The sequence below is a fragment of the Thermobia domestica genome, chromosome 18, assembly GCF_964235325.1.
Source record: "Thermobia domestica chromosome 18, izTheDome1.hap1.1, whole genome shotgun sequence".
In the NCBI taxonomy this organism is placed as follows: Eukaryota; Metazoa; Arthropoda; class Insecta; order Zygentoma; family Lepismatidae; genus Thermobia; species Thermobia domestica.
Genome location: NC_137471.1, coordinates 148,263,521 through 148,287,035, shown reverse-complemented (window position 1 = coordinate 148,287,035; position 23,515 = coordinate 148,263,521). Strand labels below are relative to the sequence as shown.

Genomic DNA, 23,515 nt, shown 5'->3' with positions numbered 1-23,515 from the left:
TTTGCTATTAATTTCCACTGCCCGTACTTATAAATGGCAAGCACCGATTAAGAGAAGCAATTACAGCCATCAACGTTTATGCACTGTTCGACATCATTTGCAATATTAATAGTTAAATATTCGTAATAATTAATTTCTTTGTGTGGAAAATAGACTAAGTTTAAAATATAAATAATTACATATAATCAGCATGCACTATACTGATAAAGAAATTTTAGTTTCCACATTTGTTACTGTAGCTAAATTTTGATTAAAAGTATAAATGTTGGAATTAAAAAAATATATCTAATCATGTGCAGTCTTTAAGCAATATATTTAATTTAAATTTACCTTTAATTTATATTATTTATAAATCAAATTATTTAACTGAGAACTACAACCTAAGGAAATATACAAAAGGGTGAATACCCGGTACAGCTTGAGAATACGGTTGTACACTATAGAAAATTAATAAATTCATACCCATGCAAACGCTAATCATTCTTTTTTTAAAACGTGGATTATTAACAAAAACACACGATCGATAACTGTAACAATCAATGTCACGGATTCAGAAGGATCCGTTACAAACTGACACAGCAAATACAAACACTATGTACAAAGTAATCTTCACAGAAGGAGCAATTGTGGACTGTCAAGGATGAAGTGCTTTTCATTCTTTTCGTAGGTGCTGTAGCAGGCTTACAACCTGAAACGTGTCAAGCTAGAAAGGAACAGCAATATTAAGAGAAATTATATAGGTCACTTGTAACCTTAGAAACGGTTCACTGCTTCTAATTGTAATCAAAGCTAGCTTGTAGTGGCCACCTTTAACAAATTAGTATTTTTCGATATCTTGCACGCGTATACCCACCACAGCTAACGTGCCTCTTCTCTATGGACACACACGAGTTCGTGAATAGCACCCTAGTAATATATATATATATATATATATATATATATATATATATATATATATATATATATATATATATATATATATATATGTAGTGTGTGTCCGAGAAGTCCTTCCCTGATTACAGAAATTAATAACTCAGGCTAGAAATAAGATTATATATAATAGAAGTTTTTGTCTGTGTTAGGTTTTTTCTGTTTTACCAAGTCTCATTTTTTTTTTGTTTTAGGTTTTAGGTTTTAGGTACGTAAGTAAGAAGCCCAAGAAGCCATGCCAACCAACCAGGAGAAGGCACAGTGTGTCCTGTGGTACCATGAGACACGATCACCGACCACAGTGCAGAGACAGTTCCAGACAACATTTGGAAGGACTCCACCTAATGTCAAGAGCATTAAAGCCTGGTATGAGAAGTTCAAGAACACAGGGTCGGTTGCTGATCTTCCGAGGTCTGGTCGACCAAGAATCTCAGCAGACACGGTGGACGCTGTGCGGCAGTCTTTTCTGAGAACTCCTAAGAAATCGGTGTGCAGGGCCTCACGTGAATTACAGATGCCAAAAAGCTCTATCCATGACATTTTACACAAACGTTTATTGTTTCGTGCTTAGAAAGTGCAACTCGTTCAGGCCTTGTTGCCCGATGACGGTACACGTCGATATGACTTTGCGGTCGAAATGCTATCACGTATTGAGGACGATAATGGTTATCTCAAACAAATTGCCTTTTCCGACGAAGCGACATTCTTTGTCAGTGGAGTAGTGAATCGCCATAATGTACGCATTTGGGGTTCAGAACCCCCAGGGAGGTCAGGGAGTTCACCAGAGGCAGTCCAAAGGTGAATGTTTTGTGCGCGTTATTGCACGATCGAATTATCAGGCCATTCTTCTTCGCTGAGGATACCATCACATCTGCAGTGTACCTGGATATGTTGCAGTTGTATGCTGTTCCTCAGCTGCTTCAGTATCGCCCCGATGTCGTTTTTCAGCAAGACGGTGCACCACCTCATTGGGGTTTGGACGTCCGTGACTATCTCGATAGGACATTTCCTGGGCGATGGATTGGTCGTGATGGACCAACAGCTTGGCCTCTACGCTCTCCTGACATAACCCCATTAGACTTCTTTTTATGGGGTTATGTTAAGGATGAGGTCTACCGAACACGTGTACCAGATCTTGAAACCCTGCAGCAACGAATAACCACAGTCGTTGCATCGATCCCTCCAGTGATGTTGGGTAATGTGTGGATGGAAATTGAATATCGCCTAGATGTGCTACGTGCTACCAAGGGTGCTCATGTGGAAGTGTACTGATGTGACCAAAACTTTTATAGTTTGTAAACAATTCTACACAAGTTTCATATTTCTATCTTATTTCTAGCCTGAGTTATCAATTTTTGTAATCAGGGAAGGACTTCTCGGACACCCTATATATATATATAACAGTTCTAAGACAATTGCATCAAATTTTGCCGTTTTTAATAGACGTCAGTCTGTCTTTTCTATCTGACTCGAATTTCTGAAGAGGTACTCGAACTTACATGTGAATTCACGCATGGAATTTCGAGAAATAGGCAGGAAGAAAAGTCGTGTGTGGCAATGTTACATGCAATATTAAAGAAAGGAAAGACATGCAAATATTGTGAACATACATATTTAAGCGCAAATGTTGACAAAATGGTGGGGTATCTGTGTTCTGGCAGTTACCCAACCTAATTTGTTTATAACATTTAGAAATTTAATCCGCCTTATGCAAAGTCGTTTTGACAAATGATTAGTCATGCTAAACGCCCGACATCTGAAGGAAGCATATATAAGTCGAACGCTTTAGTATGGTACTAATCACAAACCAGAAGGACTCTGCATATGGCCCAGTTTTTTTTTATCATCTCTGACGAGTATGATCATTCATTTTCGTACTCATTGATAATTAAATTGCATCAAAATGTTGCAAATCACTCATCTTTTGCTCCAACTGATATTTGATTCTTAAATTTGCGCCTTAGTTTGTCTTTTAACAATTCACTTACATGAAGGAGGTTAATGCCAGCAGCCCGCCCCATTTTTTCCACACTGACCTAACACTAATTCGAGCTTACTACGACACACTGGCCCGCCAGACTGATCGTCACTCAGCACCTATAACGAGGAATTTAACTGCTAGTGTTTCGAAGGATAGATGGCGTTGTCGGCGGAAAACGAATTTTACACGGGAATGACTTATCATACAGTGTTCAGTACTTAGTCCTGTATATGTATACCAAGTTTTATACCGATCATCGCGTTTTAACCGAAACATGTCCCTTGTTAGAAAATATCATACGACTAGTTATATAAAATACAGTCAACGAATTTTAATTTTTGTAACCTCCAAATTGTTTAAAACCTAGAAGTATATCATAATAAATGAAAATAAAGTAATTTGTCATACTTTTCTTATAATTTTGAAAATAAAATAAAGAAATGGAAATAAATTCCTTCCCGGAAATTGATATGCAAGAGAACAACCCGGGAATATTCACGTTTTTTATTTTCCTTTCCACCGTAATTATTCCCACTGCCTATCACTATTCTTGAATGAGTTGACATTGGTAAAAGTTAACATTTTACAAATAGAATAAACGAAAAAAATAACTAATGCAATTTAATTTACGGTCGAAGACAATAATGATATCAAAACAAAAGTAAAAAGAAAACACTCCAACCACTTTTCGTTCATTGTTATGCATATCATTATTATTATTATTATTATTATTATTATTATTATTATTATTATTATTATTATTATTATTATTATTATTAATATATAAAGTCAGTGGTAGCTCATGTCTTCAACATGTATACAACAGTGGCATTAAACACATTATAAATTTCCAATGGTCTTTATCAGGTCGGGCTTTATATTTGTGAAGAAGAAGAAGAAGAACTAATTTTTTCACAAACAATTATTCTGTATCATATTAAAATCTGCTCGTATATTTGATTGCAAGTACCGTCTACAATTGCCGGGAGAGTATCCATGAAATATCGAGTAGAGTGGCCGTTATGGGGAGTGCATCGTGCTTTGTGTGTCCTGTGATGACGAGAGTTGTGTGGGGTTTTCTATACATATTTACTACACTTACACACTTTTTTTACCCTTTACACGTTCATACATTCTTTTCTTTTTTCTACACTTTTTCCCAGTCATTTTACACTCCTCAATTTTCTCTACCTCTTGTTCTGTTGAACTTGGCCTTCAGCCCCCTTTATCTGTTCGAAATTCTCTCCTTATTCTGATCTTTTCCTATTCTACCATACTTCTCTCCAAAAATCACAGAAGAAACAATTAAAGAGAAAGCGCAGGAAAAGTGGTATGAAGAAGGTGTCAAGAGGAGCAGTTTGAAAGGAATATACACATATAAAAGGCGTTATGAGAAAATAAATTATACGAACAATGATTTGCGAAGCATTTTTATTTTCAAAGCCAGGTCAGGGAGCCTTGAAACTGGGGTAAGATTGAAAAAAATTAAAGAAGTGAACGAAAAATATCAATTATGTTTTAAAGAAGATGAATCATTATAACACTTATTGTTAAAATGTGAAGAAACCCTAAAAATCAGGGAAAAATGGAAATGGATCGATGGAATGATAAAGGAAGGAAATTTGGTTAAATTAGCTTGGAGGCTAGGCTTTAATGTAAATGGTAGGGAACTAAGTGAGAAAGAAATAGAAAAAAACAAAGAACTTTTTGAATTTTGGTGGAAAAAGAAAATGGAAAACTTTAAATGAAAAAAGGGCAGTACTTACTTTCTCCTTTTTTCTTTTTTTCAGGAATCAAACTTCCGAAGAGAAGGAAGGAGAATACCTTCAACCTGAACCTGAACGTGAAATTTGACTTTTTCCCGATCTCGACACTTCTTTTTTCACGTATTTTCGCTTTATCATACTTACTACTTTCTATCTGTTTTATGACTTTGTACACATCTTGTTACTTTTTTTTTTTTATCATTTTTCAACTATTCAAATCTTTACATTTTACACGTTTAATTACCTTTCTAAATTGCCGATATTCTTGTTCAATACAGTGATAATGATACTATGCAAAAATTTTGTAATGCTTACTACAAACAAACAATCAATTGCCGAGAGAGCGATTGTGGCTGTTGAAGAAGAATAAGAGGAAGAAGAAGAAGATGATTGGAAATATAATGTTGCTTTTGTGAACGTACTTGTAAATCAATTCATTAACACTGGCAACGTAAAATATAAGGGGAGTATAAGAACAGTGTTAAAGTCTTATTATTTTTCAATTCACAATGGCTGGTAAGGCGTGTGTTAAGTTGGAATTGATGTGCAAAGAAGAAATTGCTTATGACTTATCTCATGATGATCCGCTCGAAGGGAGAGGGTGGACATACGAACTAATGAATGACAACAAAGAGTTAATATTATCTACAACGGAAGGAGAGGTATCAGTGGACAAGGATAAAGCTATGTGCTCTATGAACTAAACGTTGATAGGGTGAAACCAGAATTAGTACTAGAAAAAGATCCTGCATTTGAAAGTAATATAGAAACGCTAAAAAAAATAGTGGTTCAGGAGACTTGCGCGTCGTATTCTAATGACTCCCAACAATTAACAACAAAAAGTTTAAATTCAGTTCGGCCAGAAAGGTAATGTTCAATTTTTCATTAACTAATTGACTCAGATTGATAATACGGTTACATGGTTTCGGGAATTTTGTTGGTTAAAGCAATACTTCTAGAGAAATATTTATTTGTGGGAGATATCATGAACGTAAGTTACTAACCTACAATTTCGAAATCGCATGGCACACATAGACTAGCTGTATACTAAATAAAAATAATAATAAGATTGATACCGCCTATATGTAGTTCATATCTTGATAAAATAATTATTTCTTTATTATTGGCTACACATTTCTCACTAATTGTTGCGCATATCTAAAATATGGGTGCTCGACCATATTGTTTTATTTATATAGAGACTTATGTAAAATAACAAATAGTGAGAATGGTAATTACCCTAAAATTTTAAAAATGTAAACCTGTAATGTATTATATTCGAACATAAACTATTTACTTTTGTGATTTTATTTAGGATTTAGCTCAAATGCTTCTAGCCTCATTTTACCTGCGGGGTTCGAGAGACATAAGCAAAATACAAGATAAAGAAATCAGTCCATTTCATAGTTGCACTCATTCTTTTCAAGAAAGTCGACCTTTTACATTCCCAGGAATCATTTCTAAGGTATAGACCTCCATTTCTCAATATGGGATCACTTTAGGGGCTTAGTGAACGTACATGATATATGAATTATTGTAAAAACAACGCTAATCAGCATGTGCTAGATGACCGGTAAAAATAAGATTGCTATGCAGATTAGGGCATTACGCAGAATGTGGGTAAACAAGGATAGCGCAAAATTCTGTATTTAGGATGACTTACGTGTTGAATGTGTTTTTGTACGTTCCTAAGTATTTTATAGGTAACATGCTGAAATGCTTTCTTTGCTCGTATATTTGTGTTCCAAAGTAACACAATACATTAGGGACGTAACTTCTTAATTATATGGATCTCTTCATTCACAAACATTTTCATAGTTCCGTGTTATGATTTGCCACACTAAATTTTAATACTTCATTTCGCTTACAGTGGTTACTAGCTACCTTGACAAAGGGTTACCTTGCACATCGGGCATTACTTCGCCAAAATATGAAGAGAGTTTCACAGTCCTCCGTCGGTAAAACCATGAACTGAATACACGAAATTTCAACTACCCCCTACGATAGAACTTGTAAATTTATTTTGGTGTTAATATTGGGGTCAGCATCAGTTCTAATTACAGGGAGGCTTTGTTGTTGTAGTGGCGTGAAGAACAGTCACTGTAAGGACCGCCAAATTTTAAAAGAACTTCCATCAATGTTAAGTCAGTTTCGTTATATTATACATTGTAACTTGCATTATACAACGTAACTACTAACCGTTTGAAGATTTTAATACAAATAAATTAGTAAAACGGCGGTTAAGCCGTACGGAGCGCCATTCTGTGCGTAATTATTTGACAACACAGGTTGTAAATCATTCATTAAAAATACAGATTAATGAATTGGATCCTAAAACCAACGGTGCTGACAATCTCTTACAGTTGAAGCTTGCAGGTCCCTGACGATTCGAATGAATCGCTTCTATCCTAAGACCTTACATACCACCCTAGTTGCATGTCTTCGGTATTCAAGTCATGACAAATCAGAGTTAATTTCCTAACCCCAATTGGGCTGTCAACATTCAGGCGTTGAGGAGGCATTTTAAGAAAATAAATATAATGAAGAGGACGACAAGAAATACACCCTGGGAGGAGATTTAATGCTACAGCCTCACATTTCAATTCATCAATTTTTTAATCATTAGTATTACTTCAGGCCCGCTCGTACCTACAAAATTGGTAGGCTTACAAATGTATCCTTTTAAAGAGCGCTAGCTAATACTTATGTGTGGCTTACTAGCAATTGCACTTATCTTTATCGAGAATAAAGTCACATCCGAGAGCATTTGTCACAAAAGTGAAACACAAGATAACAGTAATATTAGCTTGTTCATTAAACATTATTGTTGTTCAGGGCCTACTCGTACGTAGCAATCTTAATATGTTCTCATAACATAAACCTTAATTTTACCATATACTGCGTAACTGACGTAGGCACTCCGTACTATCGATACATCATAGTATCCGTTGTTTATCGTAGTAAAGGGTAACGTGGAATCGTAAACGGGCTTCCCTTTTTCTTTTTCTCGAGATCGGTTTATGATTCCCGGCACAAGAATACAAGAGTTGTTTTCAAATATCAAAAAGAACATTTAATTTACTTTCTCTAAATGCAAATCAAAACTCTAATTATTTTCTATAAATCCAAATCAAAACTAATTATTATATCAAAATCTAAAATCCGAACATCAATTTTATTACTATTATACTTTTCTCTAATTATGACAAACATTAAAAATTAGAACAAAATTTTGAAATTTTAGTCAATTGCCGAATCTGCTCATTAGCTGGGACCCAACCAGGCATCGGACTGGTTTCATCAGTTTAATTTTATAACGAAAGTAGGGATGTCCCTAGGGGATGAACTAAATTTTAACCTTCAACTCTTCTTAACTTATAATATCGCTTTCTCTGAAGTCAGTTAACTTCAGTTATCATTAGTCACATTGAATGCACATTGACTTTTCATAGTAGACTGCATGTATATATCGAACGACGAACAAATCAACGAGCAACTTTATCAAATTCAAGGTTATTGTCAATTACTTTCAATATTATATTAAATTGTGTTTAACTTACAGTATTTTGACGGCGACATGATCTTACATTACAAATTTTCAGATATTTTCTCATTATACAATCACAACATCAGATGAAAAAAATCACTATCTGAAGAGCACATTTTTTTAATTACACAAAATTTTATGATTAATTGTAGTTATTACTAGTACTTGTGTAATTATGTTCGTAATTATATCTAATTGCCTAACATGTCTCTAAATGCTTGATTGTATGGGGACAGTTAATGTTAATATAAACATAAAGGAGAATGATTAAAAACTCAAGCAAAATTTCATAATAAAATTTTATTATGAAGTATGGTTCCCAAAACTGGAAAGATCTGAAAAAAAAAAATACAAAACTTAAACATCCTAATCAGAATTCGATACTGAAAATCCGCATCGAACGGGATAGCCATACTTTTGAAAAGTGGTGCGGTATTATTACAATTTCAAAGTCGGAAATCGCGTTCTAAATCAATTACCTGTTTAAAATTTCCAATGCTGTCTTTCCTCTCCTTTCCACATTCATGTTTCATCTCCAAATGCTGTAAAGAAACCATAAAATATGACATCTAAGTAAACGTACCTGATTGTAAGGCAATATTAAAAGTTTCTTGGAGTGTTGCGTCAGTGGCGGTGGGCACACACTTTGATTCTGAAAAGTAACCTTCGAAATTCGGGGAAATAATCGAATAAATAAACAATAATCCTTTTTTCACAATCTAAAAGTTTAAAAGCTCAAATTCGGTATTTCTGATTTCTCATCTCTACCGGGGTTTAACCCGAGTTGGGGTGAAGTTCACGCTTTTTTGGTGCCTAGATTTTAATTTTCCATCTGTGCCAGTTACGCTTGTAAGCTGTAATTTAGCACGGTTACGTGTACTTTTCCAGTTAGTTTGTTTAATTTTGGAACTTTTCTCCTTTTTACAGCCTATTTACTAAACTTCCACGTAATGACACGCCTTCCTTTGCGATGTTTGAATTTACGCTGCATTGCGATACCTGCCATAAATTTCTTTTTAGGTTTGCGCTTACTATTACTATATTTTGCCATGTAGTTTACTATGCAATGTTCGTACGTGTTTTCGCTTAAGCTTTTTAGTGCTCTTCGGAGTCGATGTATACTTCTTTCGCATGTTTGACTCGAAATAACCTCGCCTACAGCTCGACTTTAATTTGCATGTAGTTCGTCTTTGACCGAGTTTAGTGCGTTCCGAATTACGCTTACCAAGGCACTTTCCTTTTATTCTCAACTTATTTCCTTCTGCACGCCTAATGTGTGGTTGTGCGTGCTGAGAATACGCTGTACGTGGAGGTCGACGCACATTGTTTTCATCATGAGCAATCAACATGTCTACATTTTGTGTAGCACTACACTTAAACTTTCGCTTTTTACAATTTCGCAATAGTGAAGTACTAGCTTGAAAATTCAAACATTTCGGCAACTGAAAATTAATAAATGTTGCATCTGATGTACTGATATGCTCACGTCTGCTCATTTTAATTCTACTGATTATGCTCCTCGAAATCGAGTTTACGTTAATAATGTATTACGAAAACTCAACTGGCTATCATTGGCCATCTTATTTTTCTTCTTAACTTTGGTGTTACATTTCGGTTCTATAACGGAAATATACTTTCGACTGCGCGAGCTTTATTGGAAGTATTACGCTTGTTTACGGTAACCATTTCCGACCGATATCTTTTGTACGAGACCTTCACTACGTAAAACAGAATTCGCTTGGCGGGTCTATTCTGAATTTGAAGTCGTTTCCTTCTACAATACTCAAAGCTGATATAGTCAGAATGGATTTGCAGCACTAAAATGCAACTTACGTTAGGCATACACTGTTACAAAGATAAATTTGAATTTGTTAATTCGCGCAAAACCATTTGCCTGCGACACAAAACCGACAACACTGTAACTTCGTTATCACACAAAATCATCAATTGAACTCTCAAGCCTTCCCTGGCTTTTACGAGAGGGCGGATACGCGCAACCTGAACGCTACCGCTTATCATGTGTGAAACATCGGTATCCCTTGCCGTAAAACAATTACATTAGAAACAATTTTTTACAGGTACGCGTAACGATTCTTCTTTTTTGCTATCTCTATACTGCATATTTCCTTTTCCAGACTGTAATCGACTTTCTTTTTTTTGGCACATATCTTTCACATCTTGGGCTGGCTCGAATTCAAGGCGGTTTCTTTTCCGCCTTGCACTCTCTTATTTTGTTGGTTTGCCTACACTCAATCTGTGCCGTTCGCATGTATTCATAGAACACAGTGAGACCTTTCTTTCATTCCGCTACACTTTTTTTAAACTCAGAAGTTACTGAATCAACATGATTGGGCGCGTTAACTAATTCAGAGAGTACTTCAGTGAAGGAGTTATTGGCTACTTTGATATTAATACGTAAGCTGTCTGCTTTGGCATACAATTCGCTCTTTCCTACGCTCCCAAATCGTTTCTGTTACAGGCTTTTGAAGTTCACCTACTGATTCATGTATTTTTTGTCCTAGGCATCCAATATTCATTACCATTTTTGAGGAATGGTTTCTCATTGTTTCTCTAATTCCTCGGTCAACATTGCTTGAAATTTTTCTAAAACACTAGCCTCCATATTGATATTAGATACGAGCAACTAATTCAAAGTACAAAAATATAAATGTCTGAGTTTAATACGAAAATAAGAAACATGCACGTAAAACATGAAACACTAAGAGTTTTGATATTACGACCATTAACAACCAATCCTTGTTTTTACAACTCAGGTTTCATTTTGCGAAGTGCTTGAATATAAAATTAACACAGATATAAACAAGTACCATATATAAAATATTTTCTATAACTATTCTATCAGGCTTTGATTCCATTTTGTACTAATACACAATAACACCTTCAGCAAGGCCATGTGATATTATTTGTAAAACAGTATCACGTGACAGTTTCTACACAATAACTGTGTCTTCATCAGACTTCCACTCCTTCTGGTTGCTGGGAGTTGGTCATCACTTATATATACTGTCCGGAGATCAATTTTAATTAGGTTCCGCCCCTTCTTTAAAAAATAAGACTTGTCTTGCTTTCACTTTCACTTTTTAGCTGCACATGTTTCCAATTAAAGGTTTACTTTTTTCCGCTGGATGCGTCCTGTCCTCTAATTATCCTTATTATCCATGTTATTTTGTTTCTCTTTCTTTCTTCTTCCTTTTTATTCCTTCTTCTTTAAGCAGAATCTTCTCTCACTCCTTATTTATCGAGAATCTTGCATTCCAGTTCATCACCTTGCGTCCTGTTTTCATAATCTCTCTGGCTTCTTTACATTTTCTCACCAAAGTCCTGTTCTCTACTTCTATGACCTCTGCTCCTTCCCACCCTATCCTGTGGTTTGTTTCTTTCTGATGCTTGTATATCGCATTGTTGTCCATTTTCAGTCTTACGACATCCTGGTGCTGCTTAATCCTTTTTTTTGCATTTTTTTTTTGTTTCTTCTATGAAAATTTTGTTACACTCCTCGCATCCTACTCTATATATTACTCCCCCTTGATCTTTGTTCACTATTGCTTTTCTCTTTTTTCTTCTGACTAGTTCAATTCTTCTGCTTCCTCTTTTCCTGTACGTTCTAATTCCTGCTTTCCGAAACATTCTCTATATATTCTCTGTTTGTTTGCACAGTTATTGTGTTGAAACTGTCACGTGATACTGTTTTCTTTTTACATATTATCACATAGCCTTGCTGAGTGTGTTATTGTGTATTGGTATTAAAACATTTACTCTTATTCATAAATGCACATGAAGGTGCATAGTGTAAAACATGTATGTATGTGTGTATACTCAATCAGCTGTTTGCTATCCACTCACATCTACATAGAATTAAAAATCAACAAGAGAAATTTTTATGAGCTACATTAATCTCTCTGTTGCTCTCAAGGTCAAAACATATTTACTTAACTTACATGAAAAATCTACATTACTCAGTTCTTGTTTTTATCTATGACTCTGCTTTATTTTTAATTAATTGTGTTCGCCGAGGATCTGATAGAAATTGACTGTCGACACTAGGCTAATCAGATCCGAACTCAACACGTTATCTGTATAACTAATGGTATTGTAAAAGCAGTTGTAGGAAGATTGCTATAATTTAATCCGGAAAACGGTCGCCATGTGGTTGAAATCGTGTTTTTTGGTAGTTGTTAGATTCTTGTAAATATAATCGTAAACTTGACATTGATTTTCGTCTTTTTCCCAAGATTTGTCACTTGTTTATTGCATTTATCCCAGCTTTTTTATGGCAGTGTGACGTAATATTGAGGTCTCAAATATTCAGTAACAATAATAATAATAATAGTATACCTAACAAATTTCGTATGAGGACACATTGTATTCAAGCCTGTAAAATAACCCGTAGAGTGAGCCATAAGTTACAAAATAGTGGGGATTGGAGAGAAGTGTCAAGACCAACAGCACATACCCTCTCGATACGTTCCTACAACTAGCTACATGTTATAACGGAAAGTTTCCCTACAACTAGCTAAATGTTATAAAGGAAAGTTAAATGTTATAACGGAAACTTTCGAGGTAATTTTGGTGTAGAAAGTAGGGATTCTGAACTCACAAGAGCCGTAATTACAGTTGTTTTTATGTAATGGTTATGCTGGCTAAGCTACAGAAGATGTCGAAGGGGTTTCGGGAAAGGGGTTCCGTATCATCATGAGACACCTCTACAGCTACTCAAATTTAAACGAAAGATTTCCGCTAGTATTTCGTGTAGAATATATTCTACTGTACGTTTTCAGGAAAAAAAAACTGTAAAAAAAAGAACTGAATATAAATGAAAACTAAAGCTTGTAATAAACTAACTTGTGAAGTTTGCAGATGTAATTTAAAAAGCTTTGCTACAAAAATATATACACAGACCATAATTCAGTGAGCTCTGAAGTCTTATCAAAATAATGTATAAGATTCAGTATACAGAGCAATTGTTGCTTAAAGAGTGGCATACATTATTTCTAGAATCGAGATAAGATGAGATATGTTTACGATAGTTTTGGTCTCGTCTTGATTCTCATCTCCAAACATTACTATAGTGTGAGTTAACCTTGTCCCGTCTCGAATTAAAATGTTTCATCCCGATTTTGTTTGGCTTGTTTTAGAATCGAGATGAGAAATTCGTCTTTTCATGGGCAACATTACACAAAACCGAAATATATATATATATATATATATATATATATATATATATATATATATATATATATTTTGCCTAATATCATGTTTCTGCTTGTAATGGTTCGACCTGAGCGATAATAAGTTTTTAATTTTTAAATATTCTTCGAGATAATTGTTATTATTATTAGTATTACTCCTGAAAATTTGATAGTTCAAGTGCTGAAACAAACGAGTATTCAAATATTTGAATGTAATGAAGTGTGTGTTATCGCCGATCTATTTCCATCAAAATTCCTAAAGTAAAACAAAATGCTTGACGTGTATTTCATCGAAGAACCTCGAGATTACTGGTCAAGCCCCTAGAACACTGAACCACGATCACAACACTGTAAATGATTCGTCTTTAGTCTTGTTACTCTAAGTTTCTCTGCCTCAGCTTGGAACGTTGTACGTCATTTTTTAATTCGCTTCAAAACGCCTTTCGTGTTCCTTTAATGATGATATAAGTGAATTATCTTCGGTACTTTTTCTATATATACGTTGAGTTGTTCTTAAACCTTTGGATCGCAAGTTTTTTTTTTCCACAGGAAACTACAGATAAGACAGTTATAATTCTCATACTGTGCATTTGTGTCAAGACAGCCGACAATACCTGCTCATAGACTTATGTCCGCCACGATATAAATGATAGTTTAATTTGATATAGTGAAACAAACTACAGCAACTTATTTTGAGACAATATTGATATGGTACTCCATTTCATATTTCTACAATATTTAATGTAATAAAACATGTAATATAGCGAATGATTACATGTTTTCTTCCTATTTAATCATTATCTCCATTTACATTTCATTGTTTGTTGAATTTGTTACAGGCGCGATAACATCTTTGCTTTCCACGGAGAAGGGAGTACGTTTACTACATTAAATAAAGCCATTTCTCATTCTTATGAGGAATCTGATACTTCGACGCAGTTTGGCAAAGGATTTCATCGATCACGTTTGTCAAAAAATATGGTGACACAGGAAAGTGAAAAGAGTCATACGTCCCAAACTAGTGATAAACGCTCTAGTCAAAGTTCAACTATGTCAAGTGGTGAGTTAGAGCATTCAGGTGAAAAAACTCACATATGTGGAGTATGTGGAAGGGAATTTAGAGTATGTTCAAGTTTGGATACGCACATGGTGATTCATACAGGCGGAAAACTACACACGTGCCAAGAGTGTGACAAGGCATTTAATCAACGTTCAAATTTGGCTACACACATGTTAATCCACACAGGAGAAAAATCTCACACGTGCCAAGGGTGTGGGAGGGCATTTACTGAACGTTCAACTTTGGCTAGACACATGTTAATGCACAGAGGAGAAGGAACTCACATGTGCCAAGAGTGTGGTAAGGCATTTAATGGACGTTCAGATGTGGCCAGACACATGTTAGTCCACACATGTTAGTTCATTTATTTAACAAGAAATTTGATAATTAAATGTTATTGTGAAACATTGTTTTCCACAATAGATACAGACAGGGACGGATCCAGAACCAACTTCTGGGGGGCCGGGGTTGTCATACTGCTACTTTTAAACGCTCCAAACTTTGGGATGGGTTTTATATATATATAAAATAAGAAAGTTTTCTCTTCTGGGGGGAGCGATCGCCCCGATCGCCCCCTTCCCTGGATACAGAAGTGTTTAATTTTCATAATTGTGCGGCATAAATATAGCGTGAGGATTTGTCCAAAATTGACACGTACAGATTAAGATAATATTTTTTCATCTCTCGACAATTTTAAAGAAGTAGCAGTTACTGGTAAATAGAAGAAAATGATCGATACGACTTCAAAACACAATGTATATATTACGCTTGTAAGTGCATGTATTAAGGATATGCAGAATACGGGTCCTAATGTATAATGGTGGTCGCTAACGCTTTCGCCTTCGGTGTGAGCGGTCCCGGGTTCGATTCCTGGTGGGGGCACTCGGTCGAAAAAGTGTAAAACGATTTTTCATGCCAGCCATCCTGAATGAGGTTTTCCTGGGTTTTCCTCATTCACACCAGGCAAACGCCAGGGTGGTACTTTAAGTCCCAGGCCACTTCCTTCCTTTCCCAATCCTTTCTTCCTTCCATTTTCCCGGATTGTGTGCTCGCCGAGGGACGTCATCCCTCAAAACGTGAAGGGTAAATGGCCTTAAATGCCGATAGCCCAGAAATCTAAATCCTAATGCATTTTGTCCAGGATAGTACATTTCCTTCCCATGGATGGGTTCGAAGAGAGAGACTTTTCACATAGGCCTATATCACAGGAAATTTTGAGCGCGTGCCTGTATCTTTTTTTCAGAGTTGGTAACCATAATACTCACCCATTTTAATTTTACGAAAGAAGAAGCATATATGGGGATGATGGGTAACATTATATGTTTAAAAACAGTTGCGCGTATACCTTACCAAAAAATTATATCCTTACTTTCATGCCCACCTGGAACGGGAGTCAAGGAGGACATTGCCCCCTGGATTATAATATTGGTTCGATTCCTCAAAATACAAATCAAAACAAATTTGCTTATTCACACGCATTACTGTAGTACCCACACAGCACACCGACGTCCAATGTACATCCATTTAACGTCCGGGCAAGGATTTACGGGATGTCCAGTGGACGTGTGGTTTTGGTCCATACAACGTCTAGTGTATTTACACGGGAGAGTACAGGTGGCACAGTTGCCGTGCATCTACTGGACGTCCAGAACGTACATATTATGTCCATTTCTGGTACCAAAACAAACTAATTATGGACGTACAGACGCCCAATGGACGTTCAGAGGACGTAATCTTTTGGTCCATACGACGTCCACTCGATATACACAAGATGTTACTTTGGGACAGTTGCCATGCATCTCCTGGACGTCCATTCGGAGCTAAAATGGATTTACGGGATGTCCAGTGGACGTGTGGTTTTGGTCCATACAACATCTAGTGGATGTACACGGGAGAGTACAGGTGGCACAGTTGCCGTGCATCTACTGGACGTCCAGAACGTACATATTATGTCCATTTCTGGTACCAAAACAAACTAATTATGGACGTACAGACGCCCAATGGACGTTCAGAGGACGTGTTCTTTTGGTCCATACGACGTCCACTCGATATACACAAGAAGTTACTTTGGGACAATTGCCATGCATCTCCTGGACTTCCATTCGGAGCTAAAATGGACCTATTATGGACTTGAAACTGATGTAGAGGATGTCCATATGTGGATATCATTGGAACCTGAACGTACAAATTGTGACTATTTTTGGTCCCTACACGGACCAATTATGGACTTCCACTGAATGTTCTAAAGGACTGCCACAGAAGAACTATTTCACTCGAAGCCCGCTACGGAAGCCATGCTATCAAGAACCAATCTATTTCTAACAGACGTTACACTTTTCTAACAGACAGACATCAAAGTGGCATCTAAATAAACCTTATTCCATCAATTTTTACCATCAGTCAATAAGTACACACGTCAATATTTACACTATAAAGTTCTATGTGCAAACAAAGAAACAATGAGACATTACTATGGTCACGTTTTTTTAAGAATACGTTTAGTTTAATCAAAATTCTGGTTGTGTACCACAAAAAAAAAAAAAAAGTTTCGACTTTTATCTACTAAAAGGTCAAACTATTCGAAAATTATGTATTAATAGCAAATATAATTTGAATTTTACATGGATCTTTTTTTTCCTAATTGAGGTTATACCACATATTTATTCATGCATTACTGATCCTCCTCCTTTAATAAAGGTCGGTGGTTTTACACCGTGCCAATAAAATTAAAATATTCTACATCATGTAGTTATTAATAAAAATCTAAATAAGTATGAAATAGCATGTGCCCTTTACAGCTAGATTAAAAACTACAATAATGCTTCCTTATTTCCCGACAATAAGCACTCAAACTGAAATTAACAAAGTAAAGTATTCTGCCCATACGCTTCAGTTAATAGAATTTGTATCTTAATTTATCATCTTCAAACCTGCATCCTCTTCCACTGTTTGCATTTGCGTAGAGAAATATCGAAAACTGAAAACTCTATAGTAACACTTTCGTTTCATTACCGCCACCTTCCCCATTTCTGTGATTGATGTAAAAACCTCCATCGATTCAGCCTGAAGTTTCATAGCGTTCACCTCCGGTGCTTGGGGTCCCTGGTTCGATCCCAGCTCGCGCCGTGTGGACTTTGTGGTGGACAAACACCGTGCTCGTGGGTTTTCTCGGGGTTCTCCCGTTTCCTCCCACTTTCTTCATTCCACCATTTCACTCATCTCTAATCATCACCGTCTCCTTTAGCCTAACCGGCATAACCGTGGGACGTAAAACTTAAAAAGATTTCATTTCATTTCCTGAAGTTTCATAATTCGTTTCTGAAATATCACTTCTGTCTTTTCCTTTGTATGGACAACAGGCTGGACAGCTAATCTTCTTCTTCTAGCTTTTTAACATTGTCCCCAAAACCTCTTTTTTTTATATATATTATCGTACTCATAAGAAATAATAACTTAAACATGACGTCCCTTAATGCCCGAGAACGTTTCAAATACTTAACTTTGAAATTGTATACATTATAAAAATAAGGAAGTCGTAACAAAAAGAAAGAAATAAGATAACAATACACTTTATTGACTGACCTGTCATTACGTCTTAAAGTTCTTAACAGTTTCCTTGATTTATTTTCAAGAAGATTGTAATTTTTTACATTTGTATACAAAGAAAATACATAAAACTATCTAGCTATTTAAAAATAGTAAGATATTTCGCTATAAAACTATCTAGCTATTTCGCTATAAAACTATCTAGCCATTTCGCTAGGGCCCATGGGCACAAAACACTGAAATCTGGTCATGTACACAATGAGTGATTGACAGAAATCCTTTCTTATTGCTGTTATCCACATTTCTTTTTTCTGAAATCAAGAAAATGGGAAAATTAATTCTAGATACTATCAACATCAGAACGATCAAAATTATTTTAAAAAAATCAAATTATGAGCTTGTAGTTAAATAAGTTTTTATGTTTAATTTTACGAGTAAAAATTACGTGACCGGGGTCGGGGATCGAACCTGAGAACTTCTAACTTTAAACTATACAAACGAGACTCAAAGGTACAAAGTTAAAATTACAAATTCCAAATTGACCCACAAATTACAAAATGTATTGTTATTAAAATGTGTTTACGTAAGCATTATGAAAAATTCAGCACTTAAAATAGCATGATTGAAAGGAAGCCATGTCTTATGGACAATAGAAAAAATGTGTTGAGATGAATAATTATGGAAATTTACGAAATCATATTACGGAAAAAGGAAGAAAAGCACTTTAAGAAATGCATGCCCTTACACTTTTTTCTGTTATGACAAACTATTACAGAATTAGATATTGCAGTTGGAAGAAAGCTGAAAAATGTATATAAAACCAAGAAGAGATTCAAAGTTTTCTACTGTCAAATGAGAATTGAGCCGCCAGCAAAGCAGAAAAGTACCCTCTGATGCTTATCACAATTGGGTGCAACACTGCATGCTTTGCACTAATCTAACATGTTCAGTGTCCTTGCAGGAATCAACCTCCAAAGCACATGAAATCTTCCTAATTATAATGTTTGTATATAATCCCTAATGTATACCATAAAGCATAGTCTATTTATTACTTTATTTTTCTAAAACTATATGGAATATAAAACTTTTTATTGAAAAAAAATCTATATTTGAAACATTGTATGGCGCGACATCATCATTTCACATTCTTAGAATGACACTGAGAAAGACATATTTTGACTTCCTTTTTTTATTAACTCCATCCACCACAAATCACAAAGGAACATAGTGCTTGGAGAGAGTCTTGTCATTGCAATGTGGGAAACAAATTTACTATAAACGGTTACGGTTGTTATTTAGTGTTAAAATTAATTTCAAAAGTATTTAAGAAATTCTGAAGGAAAAGGAAATAATAATAATAATAATAATTATAATAATAATAATTGATTACACAAAGAAACTGCCTACCTGAACACATTTTTCATTAAAACTAAAATCATACCTCAGCCAATTCCAATTGGGTTTTACTACATGCAAACAAACTGAGAAAGTGAATGGTGAGCTAACAGCAACATCAGATTATAGCATTCTTCAATAAACTATAGCATACTCCCGATTATACGCTGGCGTCTTTCGGAAAAAAGTTAACTCAATAAAGCTACTGCACGAGTCATACAGAACGAGATTGTTTAAATATAGAGTATAAATTAACTTACAGTATCGTACCTTGGCTTCACTGTAAATATACACTTTTTCGTTGATTGTTTTACGTTGTACTGAACAATACCGGTACAAATATTTTTAGTGTTCTGTATACATATTTGCACGCTTTTTCTTACGTTTTACGTACAATACAATAAGTTTTTTAAGGTAGGACAATTTTTATTTTACGAACAAGTATTGTCTGTCATTTTCAGCTATTCGCGGTGCCTCTGCCAGCTAATTCCGCGAATAATCGGGAGTTTATTGTTCTCTTTTTCTCTACTGCTGCTTGTTCGGTTAACCTGAAAGAGCTTTCAACTAATAAGAAAACTTTGAAAACTGAAATGAAATTACGAAAATATTGAGCCCTAAGAAATTACTGAGTCTTTCCAGAATCATTATCCCTTCATTCATTGGAAAACTAAAGAGAACTCTAATAATCTCCAACAGAAGGATAGATTCGGGATCCGAACACCCATACTATATGTCGAAATTTTTATACTTTTTACAAGTTTCAAATTTTTATGAAAAGTCTGATTTGAATGCATAAAGATAGCAGACGATTTCTGCTTCAAACCAAGTAATTGCCCAAACTCAGTATCTTAAACACATAGTTGTAATTATAAATACATTATTGCACTTTTCTCCAGAAAGGCATAAGCAGATATGTCGACTTTTGGCGAAATCAAGATATTTTGCCTTTTTAGCTTTATCATTTGTGAGCAAAAGAATATAACTGTAAGGTTTTAGCAAGATATGAACCATAGCATTTCATTCCTTTTCTGTAATGAAAAAAAAAAAAAAAGATCTGAATTCGTCTTCAGAAAAGGGGTAGTTTCAAAAGAGTTAGCAGCTAATACTGAATAGATATTTTTACCAAATCCTGTACTGTTGATCTACGAGGTTGCTGCATTGAACCGTCGAAATATGTCTAACAGCTAATAAACTTCCTGTCTAAAGTATAACTACTTGTACTCCTGTAACCCTATACAATTTTGAAAGTAATACAAATTATATAAAACTTTAATATTCTCTTTCGCATAGATCCTCACGAAGCACAAAATTATGCACAGAACTTATTCGTTATTTCTTGAGCTTCATATGTTTTAATAATAGATTTAACTAAGTTGAAAAGTAAAACGGGATTAAAATGTATTCGAACTTTGAAACTTCTAATAGTTTCTAACAAAATAAAGTGCCGAATTAAATCCATCAAATTCAGTTCAGCTCGTTTTGCATTTCCCGACCAATGCATATGCCTAAATAGGTGCAATGTGCGTGCAACGCGACTTATCACATGGAAGTGTTAGCGAAGCTTGTCTAATATAGCTCATTTAAATGAGATACTTACTTTGTTCCTTATCTTCAGCAGAAGCAAGGCACACGGAACTAACGCCAACATTTTGCTTCCTAATAGATTTAGTTACTTTAGGTGGTGTAGGTAGCATTTCGATCATAGAATTCACTTCGTCGTCCGAAGTTTCACTGTTAACTTCTGGTGTTAAAGGCCTTTGTTCCTTTCGTTTACGTAAACGTCCTTCAAGGTCTGTGTTCAGATCTGAGGTGTACTCAGCCTTTCTCAGCTTGCTATGAGCCTTGTCTTAGCTGTCTGTATTAAATAAGGAAATTTAAAATAGAATTAAAAGTATGGAAATTTATGTAACTTTCGATTTTTATATACAATACACTTATATGTACAGATATCGTTATTCTGTAACACTACTTTTAATTAAAAAGCTGTAGTAGAATATTTTTAATACTTATACGTCCAAGCTTATTTTATTTTTCGAAAATGTAAGTTTTTTTTACACAGGTTGAATCAGAAGGTTGTTTACAACGCTTGAGGCGAAATTCTAGAGATCAACAGGAGAACAAAAACCTCAAAGACATCTTGTCTAGCTCTATTTACATGCGTTTTCGTAATTCAAACCTGGCAAGACAAACCGTGATGTTACCTAACGCATAGGTCCTATCCAACCTCTTTCCAATATCTCATACCCTTTCCCTTCAGTGCTGAGACAAATTAGTGTAAAAGTCACAAATAAAAATAAGTTTCCCCGGAGTCAAAAGAGGACCCAGCGCAAAAATGCTAAATTTTCGTCCCATTTTGATCTAGAATCACCTCCCAAGCGTAGGAACGACTTTTTGATACATTCCGTAGATCAAAATTTCTCTCCTTCCCCCCAAAATATATCTACTCAAAATTAAAAAAAAAAAATGACTCGTTAAAGGTTTCGATGCTCGAATGTAATACTATGGAAGGAAAAAATGAAGCACCTTTAAAAATTGACCAGCAGATGTGAATGAGGTCACAGTGTTGGGCAATTGTCCAGTTAGAAAAAGCTACATATGTGAGCACGGGTAGAGAAATAAAAGGATAATTTATAGTACGACATTTATGCATAAAATCTTTGATTTCAAGTTCTTTGCACACTTAGGGTTTAGAATGATATTTGTGACTCCTATTGTTCGAAGCTGAACCGTGATAATCATCCTAAAAGAATATACGAACTTCTAAGGTAATTTTTGGTAAAGTTTTATTCGAACAACTTCGTTCAAATGGACAACGGACAAACCTTAAGCCACAACCACGGGCAACGAAGGCTTGCCTGCATCCTGTCTACTACTTTAAGCGAGTGTCTTCCCAGTGTTAGAATTAAATTTCATCAATAGGGGAGCCTTCCAAACACGTAGAAGAAAGGTGTTTGTAATCTAAGTCAGAGTGGGCTGTGATGATATATAAACCAAAAAAATAATAGCTCAACACACATGCAATGAAGAAAATAAACGAAAGTACTTTTGGCGATTTTACATTGGTATCCTCGTTGTTACTAATATAGTGAATACACAAGCACTGGATTCACGAATGGTTGTAAAACGGTGTTATATATATATATATATAAAGCAAGAAGAGCATTAATACATATCACGTCACTACAGTAAAAAATACAAATTAACCAGTATTTTATTTATTTATTTATTTACTGCTTTTCAACCATTTGTGAAGGAAATACCTATGCATCCTTTTCAAACTGGTAACAACCTAGGATGACGATGTTAAATTGCAGAAACTACTTGAACAACACCCACCCACCCTATATATACTGTATATATATATATATATATATATATATATATATATATATATATATATATATATATATATATGGTATTATAAAAATCGTGGACAAGCTCTACAGGAACTTCTAGAAGTCAAAAGGAGACAAAATAAATTAACTTGCGTTTTTTCCTGTGGGACCTCCTTTCATTGGAAGAGTCCTTCTAAGGGTCCAAATTTGAATTTTACATTGGCTTTTAGGCAACTTTCGATGAACAATTTGCCAGGAAAGGAAATAGGATATTGGAAAGAAGTCGAATACGAGTTGTTCATAAGGTAACATTCTGCTTTTCTGTTATGCAGTGCGCAGATACAGGCTTGCAGTAAAACTGGACCATTAGGTCAAAATAGACATGCTAAGTACAAACATTTATCTGAGTCCTGAATGACAAAGTAACGAGATGTTAATTTATGAATAAGCTTTATCCACTTCTTTCCAATACCCCACACCCTTTCCTGGGCCTTTGTTTTTCGAAAGTTGCCTATAAACCAAAAATAAAATTCAAAATTGAGCTCTTTGAGCGGCCTTACCAAGGAAAGTAGGGCCCACAGGAAAAAAAAAGACTCTTGTTTTGAGTTCTAGCGTAAGTTGCTGATAAAAAAATGAGGATATTACACAGGCGTATACGATATACTAAAATCTAAAGTATTAGGAATATAGCCTACCATACAATACAGTTCAATTACTCACCGTCGAGCAAGACATGATATATTAT

The 23,515-nt window shown here is 35.1% G+C and overlaps 1 protein-coding gene across 1 annotated transcript; it reads left to right on the top strand.

The window, feature by feature from the left end:
- Positions 1-5,371: 5,371 nt before the first annotated feature.
- Positions 5,372-22,630, top strand: LOC145676057 (uncharacterized). Its single transcript, XM_081746915.1, has 2 exons — positions 5,372-5,544; positions 14,274-22,630. Exon 2 carries the CDS (start codon positions 14,413-14,415, stop codon positions 14,851-14,853), a length of 441 nt encoding a protein of 146 aa, XP_081603041.1. The 5' UTR covers positions 5,372-5,544; positions 14,274-14,412; the 3' UTR covers positions 14,854-22,630.
- The last annotated feature ends 885 nt before the right edge of the window (positions 22,631-23,515 follow it).